A 26,142-nucleotide genomic window follows, 5' to 3' on the forward strand; every position below is an offset into this window, starting at 1 on the left:
ACATTCAAAGTGGAGTGGGCCCAGGTGGAACGTAGATCAGCATCGGAACTAAGTTAAGTTTGTTGGTTTAAGATAGACGTGTCTTTTAAGTTATCAGCAGTAAATATGAAACTTCAGAGTTTACTTAAGATCAGATAAGCTCTCGTTATTTCTGTTAAAATCTGTTAAAATATATTAGCAAAAAAATGACTAAACTGATGGTTAATTGTCTGTCTCAATGTTTTAATGGGTAATTGCTAAGACAGCTTTCAAAGTCTTCGGTAACCTGAAAGTTTAAAGTTTTGCTTGGATGACAAATGGAATTAAATTATGGACATCTAGGTCTAAACCAAATGGGATAAAATGCTAGAGCGCTGGTTGCTGGAACTAGGTTTGTGCTTTTGAAATCTGTTGGTAAACATGTTTTGTGCTTAACTGATTCATAAATTTGCCATCTGAAGAATTCTGTTCTAACAGTTCACAACTGGTCAATAACTGACTAGAGGTTAAGGTGTTTCTAAGAGTACAAAATTCTGCTAAGTGTAACTAAGACTGATAGAAAAAAGGGAAACAACTCTGTATGTAAAAAAGTAGAAGATATGTAATAAAGATTTAAGGAAAGGGAATACATTTTGTTGAGGGTAAGAGAAGGTAATTTTGTCCTAAATGAGATGATGGTTTGAAAGGAAATGGCTTGGGACAAAACCTGAATACAAAGGAAAGTTGTAAAAGGTTTGTGAAGGGAAATCTTCAGAAAAGGAATTTTAGATATGGTCAGGACAGACTAAGGAAAAAAAGGGGGAGAAAAAGACCAGATGCCTGATCCTGTCTAAATAAAAAAGAAAGAAAAACAGCCCCAAGGTGATTTAGCACTCTCCTGACCTGCCTCCACATAGATTATACTTCCAAGTGAAAGGGCCATTTGGCCTTGAGAGATTAAGAAAGCAGCCCGACCTTGAGGGACTGCAGAAACACCCTGTTACCATCCTCCATTGCCTGTAACCATAGAAACTCACTCTTATTTGTAAAGAGTGAAAGGGGAGACTGATCACCTCCCATTAGCCAGGGATACCCAAAAAGGGGAGGGTGTCCAACCTGTTTGAATCTGAAGAGTCCTGACTGTGTGATTGTGTCCGTATGGCTCCACCGCTTAAGCTACGGAGTCCGAGTGGGCTGCACCCTGAGTCTTGCGGGGTGTCACATGGCATAACGGTCATCTACTCCACGGAGTAGCCTGGTCCGGGGTTTATACGGACAGACCTTAGCTAAGACGCTCCTAAGTTCCTGCGAGGGACGTGAACAGGACAGCATCTGAAAGATCCCCCTCCCTTTGTCTGCGACATCATTCACAATGGGAGGGAAACCCAGAAAACTCATATCTTAAGACTGCACGCTTAAAATAAAAAAGGGAAAGACACTGGTATAGAAAAGCTGGTTTCCTCTCTGTTTAAAAGGGCAAAGTTTTCTTAGGTTAATTGATCTGTTAAAAAATGTAAATGGTTTTCTCTTTGCCTGCCCAGAAAATTCAGTTCCTATGTTTTGTTTTAGCAGGTTTTTAACATCCCTAGTTATATTTAGGCATGTGCTTTAAAAACTTTCTAAGGTTTTAGCAATTGTTGACAAGATTTAAACCAATGATAAATCTTGGGTTACATTAGGGTAAATGCTCTATTCTAGAGATTCTATGCATTTCCTAAAGTTCAAATGTTTTGATAAGGTCATCACCTGGTAATTTAACCATATCTATTCTGAGTTTTTGTCACTTGTAATTGTTTTAACTCCCTTGTAAGATAAATTCTGCCTTAAAGGAACTTCATATGGGAGACTTTCAGGACAAATACAGGTCTTTGATATATTAAAATCCTGGAATGGAAACGGGTAAGAATTTCCAGAAATAAAAGCTGCACTCGAACTAAACCAGAATTAGCAACATGGAAAGTAATATGGGACTAAATGAACTAAAAGATTTTAGTGTTGTGTCTCTTAATGTTTTGTCTTATTTTAAACATTGCTGGTTCTCTAATGTTTGCTCTTCCAGACTAGGGATACTTTTTCTTAAGTTATCTGTAATTTACAGAGAGGTAAAAGTATTGATTTGTAGACAAATCAAGGCATTCAACTTTTATCTCTATCTGAACCCTCTGAAAATCAGAAGGTCTCAGTAAGTATTCTTTATTCCATGGCAATCAGTCATTTGCATAAGTTCAATAAGAATCTGTTTTCCTTGTAACAGGACGCCATTGGAAACTGGTTATTTTACCAAGGCTTTGACTGGGATGTCCTATTTGAAAAGACTCAGATAAGACCAAACAGTTTAAAGGAACTAAGGTTGACTTTATGAAACCTGGAGCCGTAAAGCCCTTTGGAACTGTTGGCCTGATACCTTGCTTACAGAGTTCCCAGCAGCCTCACCAGGTGAGTAAAGAATGTCACTCCTTGGTAGGCGCAGAGCCTCAGAAAGAAGAATTTGCCAAGTCGACACGTATTACAGGCATGTCTGATGGTAAGTATGTGGCTTGGCTTCTGGCCTGGAGAGGCTACTAAAAGTTCAACCTAGAGATTCCTTATAAGAAGTTCCAGCAAAGCAGATTCTAAAAGGTCTATATGATCACACTCACTGTTCTTGCTGAGCTTATGTAAATAATTAGACCAAGTTTGTTAAAACTGGACTTGTTTTTCAAGTAAATTAGTCCTAATTTGGCTATCTCTGGAAATGAGGGTTATTTTAGAGAGAAAAATTATGTTTTAGTAAGACGCCTTTATGGATGTTAAATTCTAGATTTGGTTTTCTTTAAACGTTTGTTTACCTAAGCTAGACAACTTGAGGCAAACTTCAGAGGAAGATTTAAAATATTTATAAAAATGGGTTAAACTAGACTATGAAGGGGACTGGGCTAAAACTAGGAAGAAATTAGTAAGCCAAATACATCAGGACACTCATTTGGGGACATGCAAGCTTAAGGAGCTTATGGGCAAGCAGTTTCAGGTTTCTAAATTATGGTGTATGATTCAGGATATGGTTGATAAATGTGCTCAATGTCAGGCGGTAAATGCGAAAAGAACTAAAATGGAAAGAGGGAAAAGAGATAGATGTTTGGGTTACCTCTTGCGATCAGGTCAGACAATGACCCTGCATTTGTGAGTTCAGTCTCACTTGTATTGGCCAAAGCTATAGGCACTAATTGGAAACTACGTTGTGCCTACTGGCCCCAGAGTTCTGGGCAAGTAGAGAGAATAAACTGGACTCTTAAAGAGACCTTGACAAAATTAATTCTGGAGGCTGATGGTGGATGGGTGGCTCTCCTTCCTTTAGCCCTCCTCATGGCGTGATGTACACCCTATTTAGACAAGATGACCCCATTTAAATTAATGTTTGGGAAACACCCCCACCCGCTCTGCCCTCGGCTACAAGAGGTTGCTCTAGCAAAAATGATTGGTCAGTCTGTACTTCAGTCACTGTAGCGTTACAGTCTGTCTAGCCCACGCAGGGATCCAAACTGCCCACACTGAGATAGAGACAGAACTGGAACCACATCCTTACCAACCCGGGGACTTGGTTTAGATATGTCACCACCAACTGGGAAACCTGGAGCCTCGCTGGAAGGGACCTTTACTGTCATCCTGACCACCCCCACAGCAATGAAAGTAGAAGGCATCCGGGCCTGGATTCATGCGGGTCACGTTAAAGGAGCCAAGGACGAGGACGCCCCCCAGAGATGGAAGCTGCAGCCAATGGACCCTGCAGATCGTGGACTAAAGCTAAGACTCAAAAGACTTATGAGTTCATTGTTGCTCCTATTGTTACCTGTTTTTGTAAGAGCTTCTAAGTCGCCTCATAAGACAGAAAAGTATAGGTGGGAAATTAAACAAATGGAATTAGGAGAAATGGAAAAGGTTATACAAAGCGGTGAATGGCTAACTCATCAGCCGACTGTGCAATCTAATGTAACCTTGTGCCAATTGGCACCCATTAACCCCTGTTTAGATGCCTTATAACCCCTTACAACAGAAAAACAGAACCGGCTAGAAAGTCAAGGATTTGACTAATCTCCAAAGAAAAGGGGGAATGTAAGGGCCTACTTAGCCAGAGCGAGCCATTTTGTCGTTTATGCAGTAAACTTAGATTGAACCTGCCCCTTCCCCCAAGAAGAAAGTGCTTAGAAACAGAATTGGTGAAATACGGCCAAATAGCCCCCGATAACGGAGTCCAGATTCAAGGACGTGTTCAGACAGGTGGAGACGTCCAATCAAGTAAAAGCGCACGTATTGCCCGCCAGGGAGCATGAGCCCCCACCAGACACCAGACAAAGGCGCCAATTCTAGCCGAGGTCATGGGCTGAATGAGATGACTATCATGGGGTAGAATGTAATTCAATTGGCCACCTGTGTGTGTCCAGGCTCAACCACATGGCCTTTACTCTATAAAAGTTAGTCTGTGAGACTGGGAGGGGTCGCCTCTTTGCAAGAGACGGCCCTGGCCGGTCAGTTTGATTCTCGATGCTTGGCGTGAAATAAAGCTTTGCTTGACTTTCGCTTTGTATCAGTCTCGTCCTTTTGTCTACGGACCCTTTCACTCACTGCTTTTATTCAACCCAGTATGGGAAGTCCTAGCCATTAGACAACAGAAAGAAATAAAAGGCATCCAAAGTGGTAAGGAAGAAGTAAAATTCTATCTGCAGATGACACGGTACCATGTACAGACAACCCTGAAGACCACCAAGAAACAACCAGAGCTGACAAATGAATCCAGCGAAGTCGCAGGATACAAAATCAATGACAAGAAATCTGCGTATTCCTACATGTTTATAGTGAAGCCACAGAAACTGAAATGAATAAAATGATCCCACTTACCAATGTAGCAAAAATAGTAAACTATCTAGGAATAAACTTAAGAGATGAAAGACCTATACTCTGAAAACTATAAACACCAATTAAAAATTTCAAGATGATGCAAAAAATGGAAACACATTCCTTGGTCATGGATTGGAAGAATAAATACTGTTAACATGTCTATACTACTTAAAGCAATCCGCTTAAATACAATCCCTGTCAAAATACCAAAGGCATTTTTCAGAGCAGCAGAACAAACAACACTACAATGTGTCTGGAACCACAGAAGACCCTATTACCAAAGCGGTCTTGAGAAACAGAACAGGAGGCGTCACGACTCCAAGCCGTGGTAACTAAAACAGTACGGTACTGGCATAACGACCACGAACAGACATTTCTCCAAAGACGTCTCATGGCCAATACACAGGAGATGCCCAGCATCACTCAGCATCAGGGAGATGCAGATCACAGCCACCGTGAGATGCCACCCTCACCTGCTGGGACAGCTAACACCAACAACACAAGAAAGAACACGTGTGGCGAGGATGTGGAGAAAGGGAAACCCTCTGACGCTGCTGGTGGGAGTGAAAACTGGTACAGCCACTCTGGAAAAGTGTGGAGGTTCCTCAAAACTTAAAAACAGGGGTGCTTGGGTGGCTCAGTCAGTTAAGCATCTACCCTCAGCTTAGGTCATGGTCTCAGGGTCCTGGGATCAAACCCTGTATTGGGCTCCCTGCTCAGCCGGGAGCCTGCTTCTCCCTCTCCCTCTGCCCTTCCCCCTGCTTGTGCTCTCTCTTTCAAATAAAACAAACAAACAAACAAATAGCACAATCTTACTGAAGATCTAGTAATCGGGTTGTGGGATCAAGCCCCATGTTGGGGCTCTGTGCTCAGCACAGTCTGCTTGGGATCCTCTCTCTCATTCTCCTCGGCCCCTCCCTCCTGCTCTCTCACATACTCTCGCTCTCTCTCTAAAATAAATAAAAATCTTTAGAATATCACACGAACTCGGTTGATAAAGCAGGGACAGGGTCTGAGAGGACGGACTCCAGTTCTGAGAGAAAAGTCCCACTGTGGGTGAAGTGCTATCAAACAGCACCTGCTACCGAGAACTCCTTTGCGAAAGGCAGAGTCAGTCGCTGTGCAAAATTCACCCGTGTCTTATTTTAAGGAACTGCGCAGCCGCCCCAGTTTCAGCAGCCACCACCCTCATCAGGCAGTGGCCACCAACATCGAGGCAAGACGCAGAAAACTCCGAAGAGATCAGGGACTCAGGGAGACGCTGAACCAGCCCCGGAAAAGGAAAGTGAAACACTCCCAGTGAGAAATCCCAGGAATGTATTTCTTCATGGGTGAGTTCCACCAATCATTTAACGACAAGTGAACAATTCTTATCGAAAATTTCCGAAAAACTGAGGGGTGGACAGTATAATCTTTCTTTCAACAAAACAGAACAAAAATGCCTACAGATGTCTCGGTAATTAATACACACACACGATACCTTCAAATATAAAAGACAACTCACATATTCACATAAAAAGCCAAACTGCATCAGAATGAGCTAAATTTGTTAGTACATCAATCAATCATTAAGAAACACGTCACTTATTCATATAAATTCTCCCATCTCCTTACCTTAAAGTACTGTTTTACTTTTTCTTGCAGGAAGTGTGGGTTCTCCTTGAGGCACTGCCGGAGCCGAGCCACCTGACCGCCCAGCTGCAGGAGCTCCACCGGGTCCCCGTCATGGTTCCAGCAGGAGGCGATGTACTGCAAGCGAGAACGCGGCGCCGCACACATTACACCAGCACCTCGACCTCAAACCTAACATTGTATTAAGATCTCCGTTTCTGTATTTAAAAATACCATGACGACTGTAACAAAAATTAAATCATATTTTGGTTAGGAAATTTTAAGTCTGTTTTTTCTCTGACAAAGTGAAGCACAGGTTTTCAAATCATTTTGAGGAGGGACGCCTCACTGGCTCAGTCCATGAAGCGTCTGCCTGCGGCTCAGGTCGTGATCTCAGGGTCCTGGGACTGAGTCCTGTATCCATCAGGCTCCCTGCTCGGCGGGGAGCCTGCTTCTCCCTCTCTTCCCTGCTTGTGCTCTCTCTTGCTATCTCTGTCTCTCTCGCTCTCAAATCAATACATAAAATCTTTAAAAAGAAAAATTATTAAAAAAAATTTTTTTTAGGAAATATAATTACCAACATATCTACAGTTACAAATCTCTACTCTGCAGGAATGTGTCCCATATAAAAACACAAGATATCGGGGGGCCTAGGGTCTCAGTTGGTTGAGTGTCCGACTCCTGGCTTTGACTTGGGTCATGATCTCAGGCTCATGAGATGGAGTCCCGTGTCAGACTCCTCACCTGCAGAGCCTGTTTCGGATTCTCTCTCCAACTATCCATCCTCCCTGCATATACTCTCTCTAAAATAAATTAATCTTTAAAAAAAAAAAAAAAAAAAAAAAAAAAAAAAGGATATCAGAAAGCCAACTGCGCTGGTAAAAAGGCACAATGTATTATAAACTAAATTAAAAGTAAATTTGTATCAGACCCAAAACGGCACAAATTTCAAGGTTCAAACGAAAGGCGCTATGAATGCCCACCTGTGTTTACAGTGCTGTCAAGTACCCAACGATCACAGCAGTAAAAGCAAAAGACAAACGGAAGAAGGCAGAAGAGAAATTACATACAGACGTCAGGCTGAGTCCGAAGCTAACAGACTGATGCTTCATCTGTATTTCAATTTTATGAAGGAGAGCCTCAATGCGGTCCTCTTCAAACCCTTTCCTAAAGAACAGAGTACACAGATGTTAAAAAGGAAACCAGTCCCCATGCAACAAGGCAGCAGAGATAATCTTTAAATAGCTCTAAGCAAACCAACTGTGTTTTATGAGGTAAAGAGACAGCCAGACATGGCAAGGTGGGTGCCCTCACTGGACAGTGTCAGGACAGTGCAAGGACAATGCGAGGACAATGTCAGGACAGTGTCAGGATTGCAGAGCGCAAGCCACACGCACTCGATGACTTCCTCGATTGTCCTGTCGATGATGTCCCGGACGGCCTGGGTGTCCTGCTCTGCGATCCCCTGCAGGCCCACGCTGAAGTAGGCCTCCCGCGTGTAGCCGTTGTATCTACAATACACAAATGGGTCACACGGCAGAATTCCAGCAACTCCCATCATCACCACATGCTTCACTCAGAGACCCAACACTGTAGAGAACAGAGCTACGGACACTCCAACCTCCCAAGTCTTCCAAGAGAAAACCACAGAAGCCGAGTTCTCAAACATAACTGGGCACAATTATGTTCTGTCCTTCTCACGTTTCTAAAAATCAGTGCAGTTTAAACTTTAGAGTGACGGCAAAATTAAATCTAGAAACAAAACTGCTGAGCGTTACAAAATCTTAAGATTTGAAAGAATATGTAACAACCTGGCTTTTAAAGCAGACAGCTGTATGCCGTTCTCAGATCCTGGACAAGCTACCTTTCTTTTTTTCTTTTCCCAAATGTGCTCTCCAAGGGATGAGAAACAGCTTTACTGGACGAGCATTCTCATGCACAGTTCTGTGCCGGGGTAGCAGGGGACCTATCCTGCGACTGTGGGATCTCCAGCATTCTCCATCCCTAACCCCACCTAGCAGAGGCCAATAACCCTCCCCAGGTGTATCCACATACTGTCAATGTCCAAACTGGCCCCAAGTGCAAACACCACTGATCTGTTCGGCTAATGAAACTTACCCAACATCAGGAGAAAAGTCTGTGCCAAGTCCAGATTCAATTAATGCTTTGTAGAAGGGGGAGTTGGGTCCACTGATCAAGAGTGAGGACAGAAGGTTTAACGTGAAGGCTTCAAACGTATCAGTGATGCTTCATTTAAAACCAAGATTGGGGGAGGGGGAGGAGAAAAAGGGAAACTATTGGCCCTTGTGTTTTCAAAATCATTAAAATCACTACCAAATCGACACATTTATTTCCAAAGAAACAGATGTCTACAAATGCTTGTATTTCAACCTTTGTTTTAAGGTATGTGGAAAAAAGAGAGTAAACTGGTTTTTTTTTGTTTGTTTTGATTTTGGTTTGCAAAGCTCTCGTATGCTAGACTGCTCTGGGGACCCGAAGTGTCAAGCTGACTTGGCAGCTTGCCGAGTGTCATCCCGTCACAGCGTGCCAAGCACTCTGACCTGGGTCATGCCCATCACAGGGCACTGTGCACACACAGACAAGAGCAGTGAGCAGATGGGGAAGTCGGTCGAGCCGCAGGGCCACTGAGGCAGCCAAGTCTACCGCCCACTGGCCAAGGACGCCCGCCCGCCCACCCACCCACGCGCCCGCAGGCATGCACAGCTCCCTGACGACAGAGCTCCGAGGTCGTGCGCGGTTTTGAAGCCTGTGTTCACTGTGCTCTTCTCGCGCTTAGGGGCATCCCACGCCCATAAGTATCACCAGCTGTCCCATTTTCTCCACAGAAATAAGTTTTAAAACATGGTAAGAAGTTACTTTTTTTTGGGTAGCTACTAAAGGCAATTACCCCCAAACCATCCCAGATGTTAACATCTTCCCTGCCATCCAGCAGCTGCTCAACTCCTAAACCCTAACCATTGAGCCGTTCAGTGTGGAGAATTCGCCTCCAACCCAGCAAAGACACTTCCCCCCCCTTCACAACGGACACTTACTCTGGTAAGAGGAAGCTGACCCCGACGGTTGTGTGTCCAGAGGAACCTGCAGCCAGGGAGTCCGGGCCACATGTGATATGGAATTCCCTCTGTACAACGACATGATACTTTATTAAGTCAGTGCACAGTACGAACGACTGGGTTTACACCAGAGTGAGTTACCCACATAGGTACAAAGTGGTCCAAGAGATGCTTTCCACTAAATTTTCTTTTCAAGTAAGTAACCATTCCTTGGGGTAAGAAGCTTTTACATTCAAGTCAGAGGCCACACCTGAAAATCTTATCACTAATACACAGTTCAACTCTTTACCTCAGTGGATTTACTAAGTAAAAATACGGCTTGTTCTCCAGATGGGGAACTCACTGGCTTATCCCAAGGCTTCTGAGCTGGCACCGCAGTATTTGGCTCAATTTTCTCAAATTTGCTCAGTGCTTCTTCGTGAATTTGTTTCAGATGCTGCTCTAGTGGAAAATTGCCATAAGTGAAGAACCTAAAACATTCAGAGAAGGTGTTAGTCGATCTTGGTTTAAAAGATGAGAAATTAGCGCGGACGGCTTTCTGTACGAAATAGAAGATGTGCAGAGCAGGAAACTAAACGCACCGCCTCCCACACATACAACCAGGTAACAGCTCCATCAGGGTAAATAACCCAAACAACCCAAACTCCGGCAGAACAAACTCCACAACTAAATGTACAGAAGAGATCGCCCTGGAGAGGGTGGGAAGGTCAGAGTGGCTGAGGGGGCTAACTGCACCACGGGACTGTCTGCTGGAGGAAGGGACCCGTGGGTAGGGGGAGAGAAGCAGCGGGTCACACCAGGGAGCCCACACAGGAACAAAAATCCCTGTAACATTGGCTTTGAAAACCAGAGGGGCCAAATTTCATGAGTTCTTACAACCAGTGGGATTTAAACCTCGAACTTTAGAAATCAGTAGGCGCGGGCACCTGGGTGGCTCATTCGGTTAAGCCTTTGCCTTCAGCTCAGATCATGATCCCAGGGTCCTGGGATCGAGTCCTGCATCAGGCTTCTCCCTCTGCCACTCCCTCCCTCTGTCTCTGTCTCTCCTGAATGAATAAAAATCTTTAAAAAATAAAATAAAGATCAGCAGGCTCTGTTCTGGAAGAACCTGGAGGGTGACAGGAAATGGAGTTTCTTCCCTGAAAGAGACAGCACAGCAACCACCCCAGGGACATGCGCCGCAGAAGCAGCAGTCTGAAAAAGGCAGGGGCACACAGGAGGGAGAGTGGGTTCCTATCTCAGAGTTTCCCACAGGGACAGAGATGATGGGAGACTCCTCCAGGAACAAAGGAGCCGAATGACACTGTTTCCCAACCCTGCTCCTCAGCATAGACAGCCACCTGCGGGAACCAGCCGGGCACCGGCACTCACCACCTAACTTGCTTACGTGTCCCACCCCCTGCACCTGCTAAGGCCTGCCTTAGCCCAGTGCAGCGGGTCCCCTCCCAAAGAGGACCAGGGCACTCCTGGCCAACACTGTGTCTCCCAAACACACATCCTGTAGGGCCTCGGTCCCGCTGGTGGTGGCAGCTGGTCACCTCCAGTGGGGGACGTGCACACACCTTGTTAAAACCCTGTGCACGTGCACTTTGCAGGCCGCCCCACCCAACTCTGTCTCCCCAGTGGCCTTGCTTCTCCTCTCACACCAGCGCCACCTTGTAAACACTGACCCCTACAGTCAAGAGCAGGGGACACGGCAGACTTTCCTGATGCACAGAAACAGACGCTGAGAGCGAGCCACAATGAGGGGACAGAGAAATAAGGTCCAAATGAAAGAACGGGACAAAACCGCAAGAGACCTAAGCACAACAGAGGTAAGTCACATGCCTGACAGAGAATTTAAAGTGATGGCCATAAAGATACTCGCTGGACTCGGGAAAAGAGCAGAAGACCTATGCAAAATGCCAACACTTGCGCAGGAACACTTGCATTATAGGGACTCCAGAAGGAAAGAGAGAAAAGAAAGCAGAAAATTTATGTGAAGAAATGAGAGTTGAAAACTTCGCTAATGCGAGCAAGCTGACGGACATCCAGGTTCAGGAGGCAGAGAGTCTGACCCCCCACAAGCAGCCAAGCCAGTGAGGTCCACATCGAGACAGAGTAACTAACATGGCAAAAAACAGTGATAAAGAGAATTATAAAAGCAGCAAAAGAAAGTTAGGTAAAAGGGAAACCCACTGAGGCTATTCGTGGGTTTTTCAAGAGAAACACTGTAGGCCCCGAAGGGGGTGACATGACATAGCAAAGAGCCGAATGGAAAAACTTGACAGCCAAGAACACTGTGCCCAGCAAGGCCGTCGCTCAGAATAGGAGAGATGAAGAGCTTCTCGGACAAACAGAAGTTCGAGAAGCTCATGCTCGCTCAATAAGCCCTGCAGGAAGTGTTCATGGGGCTCTGAATGGAAAGAGAAGACCGTTAGTAAGAGGGAAAGGTAGGAAACCCAAAGCAGTAAGTGTGTCTGTAAAAGTTAACCAAGGGTCTCTCAACATAAAAGAATGTAAAGTATGACACCATAACCTAGAAGACAGGTGGCGGGGAGTCCCGAATGGGGCAAACAAGCAACCGTGAACTAAGAGAGACTGCCGCGCACAGAAGACGTTCTATGCAAACCCAACGGGAACCACACATCAAAACCCAGCAACAGATATGGAAAAAAAGACAGAAAAGAATTTAAGCATGGCACTAAAAAAACAACTTACGGTGAGAGAAGAGAGTAGGGAAAAGAGATTAAAACCAGAAAAATAACTATAAAGCAAGTAACAAAATAGCACTAAGTACATACCTATCAATAACTACTTTGAATATAAATGGACTAAATGCTCCAATCAAAAGACACAGGGTGACTGACTAAAAACACAAGACCTATCCATCCTCAGACCTAAAAAGGGCTGCAGACTGAAAGGGAAGGGATGGAAAACAATTCTCATGCAAACAGAAGTGAAAAGAAAGCTGAGGTAGCAATATTTACACTGGATGAAATAAACTTTAAAACAAAGACTGCAACAGGAAACAAAGGACACTACATAATCACAAAGGCAACGAGCCAACAGGAAGATGTAATTACGAATACTTATGCACTCAACACAGGAGCGCCCAAATATACAAAACAGTTCATAATATAAGGGAACTAACCAAAAATACAACAATAATAGGGGATTTTAACACCCCATTTACATCATTGGACAGATCACCTAAACAGGAAATCCATAACGAAACAATGGTGTTGAATGACACACTGGATCAAATGGACTTAACACATAGATCCAGAACATTCCACCCTAAAACAGAATACACATTCTTATTAAGTGCCAATAGAATATTCTCCAGAAGAGATTACATATTAGGCCACAAAATGAGTCTCCACAAATTCAAAAAGATCAGTCATACCAGGCATCTTTTCTGACCACAACACTATGAAATCAGAAATCAACTATAAGAAAAAAAATCTGGAAAGACCACAAATAAATGGAGGTTAAGTAACATGCTACTACACAATGAATGGGTCAACCAAGAAATCAAAGAAGAAATTTAAAAATACATGGAAACAAATAGAAATGAAAACACAACAGTCCAAAATCTCTGGGATTCAGCAAAAGTGTTTTTGTTTTGGTTTTTAAAAAGATCTTATTTATTTATTTAAAAGAGAGACAGCATGAGAGGGGAGAAGGTCAGAGGGAGAAGCAGACTCCCCTTAGAGCGGAGAACCTGATGCAGGACTCGATCCCGGGAGTCTGGGATGGTGACCTGAGCTGAAGGCAGTCACTCAACCAACTGAGCCACCAAGGCGCCCTCAGCAAAATTGTTTTTAAGAGGGAATTTTACTGCAATACAGGCCTACTTCAAGAAGCAAGAAAAATCTCAAATAACCTAATCTTACACCTAAAAGGAGCTAGAAAAATAACGAGGAAAACCCCAAACCAGCAGAAGGATGGAAATAATAAAGATGAGAGAACAAATAAATACTAGAGAAACTAGAAAAAAAAAAAAAAAAAAAAAAAAAAAACCAACAGATGAAACCAGGAGCTGGTTCTTTCAAAACATCAACAAAATTGATAAAACTTCTAGCCAGGCTCATGGAAGAAAAAAAAAAAAAGGGTTGGGGTCGGGGGGGAAGAGGATCCAAATAAACAAAACCACTACTGAAACAGGAGAAGTGACAACCAACACCACAGAAATACAAACATCTATAAAAGGATATCATGAAAAACTATATGCCAACAAACTGGACAACCCAGAAGAGATGAATAGATTCCAAAAAAATATTAACCAACAAAACAATCAGCAAGAAATAGAAAATTTGAACTGACCTGTAAGTAGAAACAAAATTGAATCAGTCATCAACCCCCATAAATAAAAGTCCAGGACCAATCAACCTCACAGGTGAATTCTATGAAACATTTACAGCAGAGTTAATTCTTATTCTTCTCAAACTTTTCCAAAAAACAAAAGAGGAAGGAATACTTCCAAATTCATTCTATGAGGTCAGCATTACCCTGATACCAAAACCAGATAAAGACACCACACACACACACACACACAGAACCACAGCCATCATCTCTGATGAACATACATATAAAAATCCTCAATAAAACATTAACAATCTGAATCTAACAATATATTTAAAATAATCATTCGCCGCCATCAAGTGGGATTTATTCTCAGGATGCAAATGGTTCAATATTCACAAGTCAATCAACATGCCACACTGCATCGTTAAGAGGAAGGATAAAAACCTTATGATGATCATTTCAAAAGATGCAGAAAAAACATCTGACAAAGTACAACATCCATTCATGATAAAAACCCTCAATGATGCAGATTTAAAGGAAACACCTCAAGGTAGTAAGAGCCATCTATGAAAAACCCACAGCTAACATCATACTCAACTGGGAAAAACTGAGAGCTTTTCCTACGGTTCAGGAACATGACCGGGATGCCCACTCTCGTCACTGTTATTCACTGGAGCACGGCGAGTCCCAGCCACAGCAAGCAGACATGCAAAAGGAGTAAAAGGCATCCAAACTGGTAAGGAAGAACTAAAACTTTCACTATTTGTAGGCGACATATTATGTACAGAAAACCCTAAAGACTCCACCAAAAAAACTACTAGAACTGAATTAATTCGTAAGACTGCAGGATACAAATCGACACAGAGATATCCGTTGCATTTCTATGCGTTAATAATGAAGCAGCAGAAAGAGAAATGAAGGAAACAATGCTGGGACCCCTGGGGGGCTCAGTTGTTAAGCATCTTCCTTCAGCTCAGGTCATGATCCTGGAGTCCTGGGATTGAGCCCCACATCGGGCTCCCTGCTCTATGGGAAGCCTGCTTCTCCCTCCCCTGCTTTTCCCCTGCTTGTGCTCCTTCTCTCACTGTCTCTGTCTCTCTGTTAAATAAAGAAATAAAATCTTAAAAAAAAAAAAAAAGAGAAAACAATTCCATTCATAACTGCACCAAAACAAACAAACACACAAACACACACACCAACCTAGGAACAAACACAACCAAAGAGATGAAAGACCTGTACTCTGAAAACTACAAAACTCTTGACGAAAGAAACTGAAGAGGACACAAAGAAATGAAAGATGCTCCATGCTCATAGGTTGGAAGAACCAATATTATTATTATTATTTTTTAAAGATTTTATTTATTTATTTGTCAGAGACAGAGGGAGAGAGAGTGAGCGAGCACAGGCAGACAGAGGCAGGCAGAGGCAGAGGGAGAAGCAGGCTCCCTGCTGAGCAAGGAGCCCAGTGTGGGACTCGATCCCAGGACGCTGGGATCATGACCTGAGCCGAAGGCAGCTGCTTAACCGACTGAGCCACCCAGGTGTCCCGGAAGAACCAATATTATTAAAACTACCCAAAGCAATCTGCAGATTTAATGCAATCCCTATTAAAATACCAACAGCATTTTCCACAAAACTACAGCAAACAATTCGAAATTTTGTATTGAGCCACAAAAGAACCCCAACAGTCAAAGCAATGTGGAAGATGAACAAAGCTAAAAATATCACAATACCAAAATTTCAAGATACACTTCAAAGCTGTAGTAAACAAAACAGTATGGTACTGGTAAAAAAAAGACACACAGATCAATGGAACAAAATAGAAAACCCCAAAATGAACCCATGATCCTATGGTCAATTAATCTTCAACACAGCAGGACACTATGCAATGGGAAAAAGATAGTCTCTTCACTAAATGGTGCTGGGAAAACTGCACAGCAACATGCAGAAGAACGATAGTGGACACTTTCCCAAACTGTACACAAAAATAAGTTGGATTTAGGATGAAATGTCAGGCCTGAAACATAAAAATCTCAGAAGAGAGCAAGGCCAGAAATCCGTACTTCTTTCTACATAGGTCACCTGACGCAAGGGGAAAAAAGGAAAATTAAACTCCTGGGACTACACCAAAATAAAAAACTTCTGCACAGTAAAGGAACAGTCAACAAAATAAAAGCCGTATATGAAAACCCACAGCTAACGTCATACTCAATGGGAAAAAGAATGGGGGAAGATATTTGCAAATGACATCTCAGATAAAGGGTTAATGTCCAAATTACATAAAGAATTTTTACAACTTGGGATGCATGGGTGGCTCAGTCGGTTAAGCTGCTGCCTTTGGCTCAGGTCATGATCCCAGGGTCCTGGGATCGAGTCCCACACCGGGCTCCTTGCTTGGCAGGGAGCCTGCTTCTCTGCCTCTGCCTGCCACTCCGCCTGCCTGTGTACTCGCTCTCTCTCTCTGACAAATAAATACACAAATAAATAAATAAAATCTTAAAAAAAAAAGGGATATAGGACATCCTTGTCTTCAAAAAAAAAAAAATTTTTTTTTTACAACTCAACACCAAAAAACCCAAATAATCCAATTAAAACATGGGCAGAAGTCATGAACAGACAGTTCTCCGAAGAAGACAACCAGATGGCCAACAGACACATGAAAAGATGCTCAACGTCACTGATCACCAGGGAAATGCAAATCAAAACCATGATGACATCCCACCTCACACCTGTCAGAATGGCTAAACTCAACAACACAGAAACAAGAGACGTTGGTGAGGGTGGAGAAAAGGTAAGCTCCTTATACGGTTGGTGGGAATGCAAACTGGTATACCTGCTGTGTACACGTGCTTGCGTACACGCAGGGATCACACAGGTACGCATATGTGTACATGCCCGTGTTTATAGCAGCATTACTCACAATAACCAAGATGTGGAAGCCATCCACGTGTCCGTCTACAGATGACTGGATAAAGGAAATGTGGTGTGTATACTGTGGAATATTACTCAGCCATAAAAAAGAACGAAATCTTGCCATTGGCTCTGAGGTAGATGGAGCTAGTGTTACGCTAAGTGAAATAAGTCAGCCAGAGAAAGATGAGCATCACATGATTTCACTCATGTGGAATTTAGGAAAACAGATGAACAAAGGGAAAGAAAAAGAGAAAACTGGAAAAAACAGTCTTAACTCTAGAGAACACACTGATGGTTACGAGGGAAGGTGATGGGGGCAATGGGAAAAAGATGACAGGGAAGCTTGATGAGCACTGGGCAATATATGGAAGCGTCGAATCATGGTCTTTTACACCTGAAACTAATATAACACTGTATGTTAACTACAGTAGAATTACAATAAAAAAAAAAGGAAGGTACATCGGGGCACCTAGGTGGCTCAGTGGGTTGCGTCTGACTTTGGCTCAGGTCATCATCGTGGGGCCTGGGATCAAGCTCCCTATCAGGAGCTCTCCAGGTCCCGGGGCAGCCTCAGGAGGGGACAGCAGCCGCGCTCCCGTGTTAGACACGAGAAAGCGGAGGCGCAGGGAGGGAGCACGGCGGCACCGGGCTCCTCCTTCGGGAGGCGGCGTCCCCATCAGGCTGGGCACAGAAGTCCCCGCTGCAGACGCTCAGAAAGAGCACCCACAGGAGAGAGGCAATCCGCCAGGCCGAGAATGCTCTAAATTTACACAGTTCTTCGCAAACAATTCTTCGCCGCACATGAGAGAAGCCGTGCCCTTCAGTGTGTGCAAACGAGCCTACTCTTATCAACCCACCGAGTTAATCTACAGAAAGGAAGTGTTACCTGGCGTTACTGGGGTGGTAATGGGTAGCATGGAACTGCTTGAGCTGCTCCCACGTGAGGTCTGGGATGCACAGCGGGTGACCCCCGGAGACCACGGAGTACGTGTGGTCGGGCAGGAGGCGGTTCTGAAGGTGCTGCGAGAATATCCTCTCGTTGTCCGTCTTCAAATATGAACAAATATACACACGTGTGAAAAATAACGCCCACTGCTACGTTACAATGCAGCAGACTAATCACATTCTGGGCACACACAGCCATGACACCCTGCAGGGGTGGTCCTTGCAGACCCTGCCTAACAGAGCGCGCCGCTCCTTCACTACCTCTGCACAGGACCCAGAGACCCAGGGGCTCCCAAGAGACCCAGGGCTCCCAAGAGAAGGAAACACTCTCTGTGGTGTGGGTGGGCCACCAGCAACGGCACAGCTGAGGGCAGAGGAGGGAACGTGCAGACCAAGGAAACAGGCACAAGGGTCCCTGTCCTTGAGCTGCAGGGAGGGGTCCCATGGTCTTCTGGAGCAAGAATGGTCACTATAGCTTGAGTTTCCAGAAGGTGTTGGAAGAAATGAGGCCCCAGTCGAGTAGCCCCATATGTCAGGGCAGGACTCCAAAGTCAGAGGAGCTGGGAGGACAGGCCCAGCGGAGAGGTTCTCAAACTGCCTGGTCTCAAGATCCTTCACACTCCTAAGAATCAGCGAGGCCCCCAAAGAGCTTTTGATGATGTGGGTTTCCTGATTACACAGGTGTGTGTGTGTACACATAATTTTTCCACATTAGAAGTTAAAGCTGAGACCTTATAAAACATTACTTATCCACTCATTATCTTAACCCATCCATATGTTAACAAATATTTTTTTGGAAACTTTCTCAGAAAAAAGCGGAAATATTACTGAGAAGAATTGCACTGTTTTGCACATTTTGCAAATCTCCTTAATGTCTGGCTTAAGGAGAAACAGCGGTACTCTATCTGCTACTGTATCCTATAAACTATTACAAAACATGTAACACAGGCTTGGGGAAAGTCCCGAATGAGAAAAAAAGACAAGGTCTTATCACTGTCATGTTAACAGTTTCATCTCACAGACCTCCACAGACCACATGCCCGGGGTCCCACTCCACAGCTCCAGAGCTGCCACCTGCCATGAGTGTGTGGCCCTCTACTGTCCTACAGCTGGTGCTCACTGCACTGTCTCCGACTAGTTCAACAATTCCGACATGAGAAGCATATCAAATGACATAAAAGAATGTCCGCTGTCTCCCAGGCCCATTTACATCCTGATATTTTACAGAAGATCATTGTAACAGTTTTAAAAAGGAAAAAACAAACTCACAAACACTCCCTTCATTTCATTAAAGACGACTCCTTTAAAGGTCAAGGGTGTCTGGGGGTCTTTCGGATTCTCATGTTCTAGTCGCCAACCTTCCTGCCTAAATAATGATAAGTAATTACAGAATGATAATAACCCTAATACTAATGTCCAAATCAATTAATCATTACGCACCAGAAATCCAGTTCCCGTAAGCATGGGAAAAAGGTTGCATCCAAATACACAGACAGGAGATTCTGGAAGTCCTTGGGATTTTGTGTGGAAAATGGGTACAGAGTATAATCGCTAGCTGGGTATAAATGAAAAGATTTTAAAAATTCAACAGATTCCCAAAGGAATGAGCCACGTCCAGCCCCAAAGCCAGGCCCCCACCCTGAACCCTTACTGTCCTGGGCAGGCCTGGCTGGGGGTAGGTGGAAGGGCCACAGCCAGCCATGACCTCACACACCTACACAGCGGACCTGACCCGCGGGTGTGGCCGGAGTGCACCAGTTACCTGGAGGCCTGGGCACTTTTCTGCGCCCAGCAGCAGCCCCCACGCTGCCCGAGCTCCTGGAAATCAACTCAAACACCACGGCCACCATGTTCACATATGGCGCCCAGCTCAAATTTCATAGCAAGGTTTCCAAAGGATTATTAATTTGATCTTGCCCAGAAAAAGATCAGAGGCCTTTTCCCTAAAACTGGTTCTTATAACGCGAGCAGGATTCCACTTCCAGCAGCCCTGCAGCAGACCAGAGGACAGGGTGCCCGCTCCAGCCTCCAGGAGGCCAGGCCGCCGCGCACGCTGCTCACCTGTGAAGGCGTTCATGAAGGTGGACAGCGACCGATTGAGCATCTTGAAGAAGGGGTCTCTGCACGGGTACTTCTGAGAGCCGCACAGGACAGTGTGCTCCAGCACGTGCGGGACGCCGGTGCTGTCCGTGGGCGTGGTGCGGAACTGCACGCTGTGGCCAGACGGGAGAAGCAGGTGAAGGCTCAGGTGGACGCCCCATTCCGGCCCCGCCCGCCCTGCCGCTCACCGCCACAGCCTCCCCCCCCCCCCCCCCCCCCCCCCCCCCGCAATGCAGAAAATCACTAATTCAGACTCGGCTCTTACTCTAGGCAGCTGAGGACATAAACTCATTTCACCTTTTCCTTTGTTTTCCAGGATGCGGTCAGTAAAACTAAAATGCGAGCAAACGGGGATCTTAAACTGCCTAACGTCTGCCAGACGTTCTCGGTGGAACCAGTCCGGGACACGTCTCGCGGTGCCCACGCACCTGAACAAGTTGTTGGTGTCCTCTCTGGCCAAGTGCAAGTACTTTGCTCCTGTGCCGTCATGGCGGAGCTTCACTGCGGTCAGGGACAGCTCAGGGATGGCCGTTACCTGCATGAACACGAAACACGTGAGCAGCTGAACTCAGACAGGAAGGCCTTCGGCACAGGTACGGTCACACCGCAGGCCCTGGCCTGTGTCTCCGGTGACAGCAGGGAGTCGACACGTCAGCAGAAACTACCTTGTTTAAACCCTGAATCTCACAAACAAGCCAAGTAAGACCCATGTACGTGACCATCCTGGGCGCCTTAGCCTTCTGCACACCTGTTATCGGCCAGACAGTCTGCGAACGGTTCCCGGGGAACCCTGGGAGGGGGAGCCTCACTCCCATCTGCAGATGGAAAGGCTGAGGCTCTGAGGAACGGTCAGACAGGGACGCAGACCCCAGCTCGCACATCAGGCTGCACCAGAGAAGCCCTGCTCGCACCTGCCAGGCCTGCAGCCGGCCTCCTTTTCCACATGTCACGGCAGGAAAGCTCAGAATGAGGCAGGCGCTGGAGCGGGCCACAGCCTGGGACTGAACTGTGCCTCGCCTGGCTACTACAGTTCTGCGGAATTCCCAGGGGTGCGCTGGGGTATCGCCAGTTACCTGCTCCTACTGGGAGGGTCCAAATCACCTCCAGTAAGAATAAAGCATCCTGACCCCTAGGACAGTGGTCTTCTAGCTATGCAAGCCTCCCGAGACCTTCTGGGGTTGTTGGCCCTTAGAAAGTGCCATATCGGCCCACCACGCCAGGGTCCTCTCCCCTTCAATCACAATAGTGCGTCACTGCAACAGCCACCCTGTTTATCAAGCCCCACTCTTCAGAGGCTGCGAAGGGGTCTCATCGGTGCTTACACAGCAAGCTACCAGCAGGGCAGAAGTTAGAACTCGGTGTCCGACCGTTGTGTGGAGGCCTTCTACACAAGCGACATTGCTTAAAGAGGCCTGCAATGCCTGCTTAGTTTACAAGTGTTAAATTACCCATAGTTGAGAGTTGACTTTGTAAGAGATGATCAACGTATTTAAAATCAGTTCACACAGTGAACGTCTATCTCCTAACCTCTTTCACGGGAACTACTCGTCAACAAGGCCCATGCTTTATCGGAAGTTTCTGTAATGCTGCGAAAACACAGAAACACAGCTCTGAGGTCCTCCCTGACAGTCACTGTTCTACAGCCAAGCTCCCCTGCTTGGCCTTTAGGGACTTCACACGTGCTCACGTGCATGCTCTCACCCAGTGTCCTGAGTCCCCCCGTCTCAAGCTAACCGGCCCTCCCAGGAGCCCAGCACGGACTGCTGCTACGGGCACGTCCAGCCCTCCGTCTCCCACTTATGCACTCCTCTGTTCTCTGTGAACCTGTCCCTACGCCTCCCCACCCAGCAGAGCACCCTCTCCTCCTGTCTTTCTCTTGGTCTCTGCATGTCCCCAGAGACAGAGACGTTCCTCACGTTCCCCCTCGTACTGCAGCTGCACTCGTATCTTCTGGACTGTGAGCTGCCTGTCTTCTGAATCTGCTAAGACTGTTATCTACAGGGGCACCTGGCTGGCTCAGTGGGTTAAAGCCTCTGCCTTCAGTTCAGGTCATGATCCCAGGGTCCTGAGATCGAGCCCTGCATCGGGCTCTCTGCTCTGGGGGGAGCCTGCTTGCCCCTCTCTCTGCCTGCTGCTCTGCCTACTTGTGATCTCTGTCAAATAAGTAAAATATTTTAAAAAAAGAGTGTTATCTACAGTATGAAGCCAAAAGCCAGTCAGTGATGTGAAATACATATGTTTCAATCACTGCATTAAAAGAAAAAGAAACAACATTGTGAATGTACAGGCTCACAAGCTCCTTCCTCAGCTCAAAAACCAAGTTTTTGTGTGTGGCGCAAACTCATGTGCTAGGCAAAATGTGACCCGCACGGATGGGGGCCTGGGGGCTTCTTAGCACAATGAACAGCCACGTGTGTGGACGCACAAACCTCAATGTGTGTGACTTACTTTCTAAAATGTAGCGACATTAGGCTTCATGGGGTTCAGTTCAGGGAATCCCTTATTAAAGAATCAGGAAATCCTTTCACTTGCAAACTCCACTCAGTAGAGCCCACACTGTGAAATATGGATGAATCAAGCCCTGGGACAGAGATGCCAACTCCCCTGGGCTCTGGGCTGGGCAACAAGGTGGGCCGCGCTCACCTGGCTCACGGTGAACCCATGGATCCGCTCTCCCACCTCATACTGCTGCGCCCTCTCACAGGCGGTGGCGTCCCTCCTCTTCCGCGCTTGGGGGCTGGCACTGCTCCATGGGAGGAAAGGAACCAAGGTTAGATGCTCCTGCAGGACAACCGTATGGCTAACGTAATTCAGCAACATCACAAAAACATTTTCACGTGATCAAGACATTTCCAATAAAAATTAAACCTTACCTCTTACAGATTCCAGAAAACTGATTTCTGGAATCTTTAGTTCTTTCAATTTTATGATCTTTATGTCTACTCAGCTAATGCTTCATATCAACTAATAATTGTATATTCCAAGCCTTTTATGTGTAAATGCTCATAAATAATTATTAGTATGATACCGATTTTCCTTACCCATATGAAAAACTCTCATGTTAAAATGATTTTTTCTGTCTCAGTACACAGTCTCACAGTAAACTCCCATTACACATCTACCGAACTGGTAAAAAGTAAGAAATCCATCATTGCCAGGAATGCCTAAACTGCACTTCGTGCAAACAGTAATTCTGGAATAACATGTGGCATCATTTAAATCAGCAACTATTCACCTGCACATGTGTGTGTCCTGGAGAACGTGTACTCATCCTTTGCCAGCACACACCCTTTATGCGGGCGACACTGCTGAGAGTCCCATCCCCCAGCACCCAGGGCGACCGTCATCAGAACGGATAAACTGGGGACCATTCAACAGATGAATAAGCTTAGCCAGAAATATGGACCGACTGCAACGGCACGGGACAAGAAGCGGGTCACATAATGCCGCAGCCAAAAACGAAACAAAACGGAAACGACAGACACAGTATTATCCTAAACAGGAAACGCGGCTGTAGGACCACATACAGATGGTAAAAATATAAAGAAAAGCAACAACACGGATGGAGCGAGACCGTGTCATGCAAGACAGAGACCATGTGACGTCACTCACGTGGACTAAGAAACAAACGAGCAAAGGAGAAAAAAGGGATGAATCAGGGAACAGACTCAACTGCAGAGAAGGGGCTGAGGTTAGCAATGGGGGGGGGGGGGCGGGGGAAGGACCCGCGGACCCCCGCAACGCCCGTAGATCTCTAGAGAAAGCAGGAAACAAAGCAGGAGAGAAGCGCGCCGGAGAGGAGGGACAGGGAGGGCCGGCACGACCACTGAGGGTGACCGTCGTCTGGGAACTGGGACACGGTGTTTACGCATTTTCCCTCCCAACTGTATCGTACGCTTCCAAGAGTTTCTACGTGGTTGTCGCTCACAAAAACGGTTTCTTCCGAGGAAGACGCAGCGGAGAACGCGCGGACCCGGCCACCATCAGGCAACGTCACGCCGGTGCGCGTCCGCAGCCAGCGCTTCCCCCACTGGCCCGGCGACCCGACGGCGGCAGGGCAGCGGGCTCTGAGCGGTCATTCACGCCGCGAACACACCGCAGACAGCGCTCGTGCCCACCACGCAGGAAGACTGAGGTCCCCCACAGCGCGTCCGGGCACCGACCGCAGCCCCGGAGGCCCCTGCCGTCGAGCCCGCCCCGCCAGGGCACCCGAGCGAGCACCGCGGCCTCCCCGTGGGCTGCGGCCACACGCCCGTCGACAGGCGCGGCTGTGCGTCGGCCTGGAACGAAACTCTCCCACCAACTGTGAGCGCCACCCTTCAGGGCTGGGTCGGTCTGTTCTCCGTGAACCTCGTCATTCAACCAAACGTCCGCTTCTGGCCGCCCGGATGCCGTCCGGGACACCGCGGTTCACCTCTGCGACGCTTCCCAGGGCCCATCACCCACACCGCGGGCTGAAAGCGCTGCGGGCGGAAGCCTCGGGGTCCCGAGGGCTCCGGCCACAGCACAGAGAGCAGGCGAACGAGAACCGCAGCGACTACTTTCACGACGCGGACCGACACCCACGTCGATGGCCATTTCCACTTCTGACGACCCGCACACAAGGCCACCCACTCCGGGATCGCCTGAGGTCGCGGGGCCGTGGGGGCTCCCTGGGCCGGGACCCGCCTTCCCACGGGCTTTCCGGGCTGCAGTCCCCAACCCTGACCCCTGGACAGGAGCTCCTTTCCTGTGGCGGGGATGCGATGGCAGGGGACCCACTGCACCCTCACCCAGGCTCCACAAGGCTCCCGGGGCTGGGCTGTGGGAGAGGCGGCCGGGAGCCCGGGCTCCCCGGGCGGGGGCGTCCAGAGCAGCGGGCCGCGGTGCGGCACGGCCGGGCCGGGACAAGACCCCGAATCCTCCCGGGCTCTCCGCGCCGCCGAGACCGCCCGTGACGCCTTTCGCCCGCGCTCCCTCCTCTGCGCCCTCTCTCGCTCCCGCGCGTCTCACCCGCCGCTCAGCCGCCTCACGAAGCAGGGAAGCCTGCCGCCGCAGCGCCACATGGCGTGTGACCACTACAGGCCCGAGGTCGCGGCTTTACGTACCCAGACACACGCGCGGGGGTGGGGGGGGGCGTGACGCACTGGCCGCGACCCTCATTGGTCAGCGAGTACGGCGACGCTCTCTCTAATAGGCTGGCGGGGAAAAGGGTGGGCTCCTGAGGCGGCGGGCGGATCTCGAAGGCCGCGGGGCACGGGGTGGGCGGGGCCATGGGGGCGGAGCGTCGCGGGCCTCGGAGCGTAGGAGCAGGGCGGGGGCGGGGCTTGCGTGCAGAGCCCCCGCCGGAGCGGAGAGGGGCGGAGCCCGGGGCGGGGCGCCGCTGAGGGCGGAGTCCGGGGCGTGCATGGGGAGGGGCGTGCGCAGTAGGGGGCGGGCCTGCTCAGGGAAGGGGCGGGGACTGTGAAGCCGAGGGGCGGGACTGCTCAGGGGAGGGCTGAAGGGACTGTGAAGGCGAGGGGAGGGCCTGAGCCGGGGAGGGGCGGGGCCGAGAAGCAAGGACTGTGAAGGCGGGGGGGCGGGACTGCGAGGGCGAGGGGCGGGACTGCGCGGGGGGGGGGGGGGGGAGGGAGGGACTGCGAAGGCAAGGGGCGGGGGCTGTGAGGGCGGGGACGGGGATTGCGAAGGCAAGGGGCGGAGACTGTGCAGGCTAGGGGCGGGCCTGCGCGGGCGAGGGGCGGGGACTGCGCAAGCGAGGGGCAGGCCAACTCATGTGAAGTGGGTTTCCCTGGGGGTGGGGCGGACTCGGGCTGGCCAGGTGAGCTGCCTGTTGCTCTCCTGGAGGAGGTCGTGAGCCTGCACCTGTGCGTGCTCGCAGCTCTGCCTGCAGGTCTCGGATACTAGGGTGACGGTAAAGAACGTCGGTCTGGGGTGCGGGCACGCAAGGTTCCTCAGCCCCTGGCTCTGGGGCTTGGTGGAAATGGTCTAAGGACTGCACCAGATGGTTTCCAGAGTCAGGATACCCTGATATCACCCTCCTTACGAATGGTCCCGCTCAGAATGTCCCCAGGGAAACGCAGGACATCTCCAAGCACCTGCAGGGGTGTTTTGACTCACCGCTTTCCCCGCCTGCTTCTCGTGTCTGGGAAGACTGCACACTTCTAAGCTGTCCACAGTACCCACGTGCCCTTCTTGAACCGCAAAGACAGGCTCCAGGAGGGCTGGTCATGCGGGTGGGCCCTCATTGAGACTGTGGGGTAGAAGGGCATCTGGGATTAACCATCCCTGGGCACTGCAGTAGTGGGGAGAAAACCGATCCCACATCTGTCTGCAGAGTCTCGGGGCCACGGCCCTCCTCTCTTCTCTTTCTCCCTCTTTCATCCCCCAGACCCTCTAGTGC

General features: G+C 47.9%; 1 protein-coding gene and 1 long non-coding RNA gene across 6 annotated transcripts in view; one reads left to right on the plus strand and one right to left on the minus strand.

Moving 5' to 3' along the window:
- Positions 1-24,869, minus strand: part of PITRM1 (pitrilysin metallopeptidase 1) — a 47,762-nt gene extending 22,893 nt beyond the window's left edge. Inside the window, exons 1-13 of one of the 5 annotated variants that reach the window (XM_047743447.1) lie at positions 24,756-24,869; positions 22,407-22,509; positions 20,192-20,298; positions 19,725-19,876; positions 19,104-19,218; positions 18,933-19,029; positions 17,605-17,765; positions 9,859-9,985; positions 9,495-9,583; positions 8,560-8,688; positions 7,839-7,952; positions 7,512-7,608; positions 6,445-6,579 (exon numbers count right to left, since the gene is read on the minus strand). In XM_047743447.1, coding sequence (XP_047599403.1) covers positions 6,445-6,579; positions 7,512-7,608; positions 7,839-7,952; positions 8,560-8,688; positions 9,495-9,583; positions 9,859-9,985; positions 17,605-17,765; positions 18,933-19,029; positions 19,104-19,218; positions 19,725-19,876; positions 20,192-20,298; positions 22,407-22,509; positions 24,756-24,808 — 1,479 coding nt within the window. In that variant the 5' untranslated portion in view covers positions 24,809-24,869. Of the gene's footprint in view, positions 1-6,444; positions 6,580-7,511; positions 7,609-7,838; positions 7,953-8,559; positions 8,689-9,494; positions 9,584-9,858; positions 9,986-17,604; positions 17,766-18,932; positions 19,030-19,103; positions 19,219-19,724; positions 19,877-20,191; positions 20,299-22,406; positions 22,564-24,755 lie in introns of those variants that run through there. The other 4 variants (XM_047743448.1, XM_047743445.1, XM_047743446.1 and 1 more) reach the window with 4 other exon arrangements.
- LOC125107933 (uncharacterized) lies at positions 1,435-19,055 on the plus strand. Its single transcript, XR_007129708.1, has 3 exons — positions 1,435-1,707; positions 1,945-1,950; positions 19,045-19,055. It is a non-coding gene; the product is annotated as an uncharacterized LOC125107933 (long non-coding RNA).
- Positions 24,870-26,142: the final 1,273 nt, after the last annotated feature.

Source organism: Lutra lutra, chromosome 8 (assembly GCF_902655055.1).
Source record: "Lutra lutra chromosome 8, mLutLut1.2, whole genome shotgun sequence".
Lineage (NCBI taxonomy): Eukaryota > Metazoa > Chordata > Mammalia > Carnivora > Mustelidae > Lutra > Lutra lutra.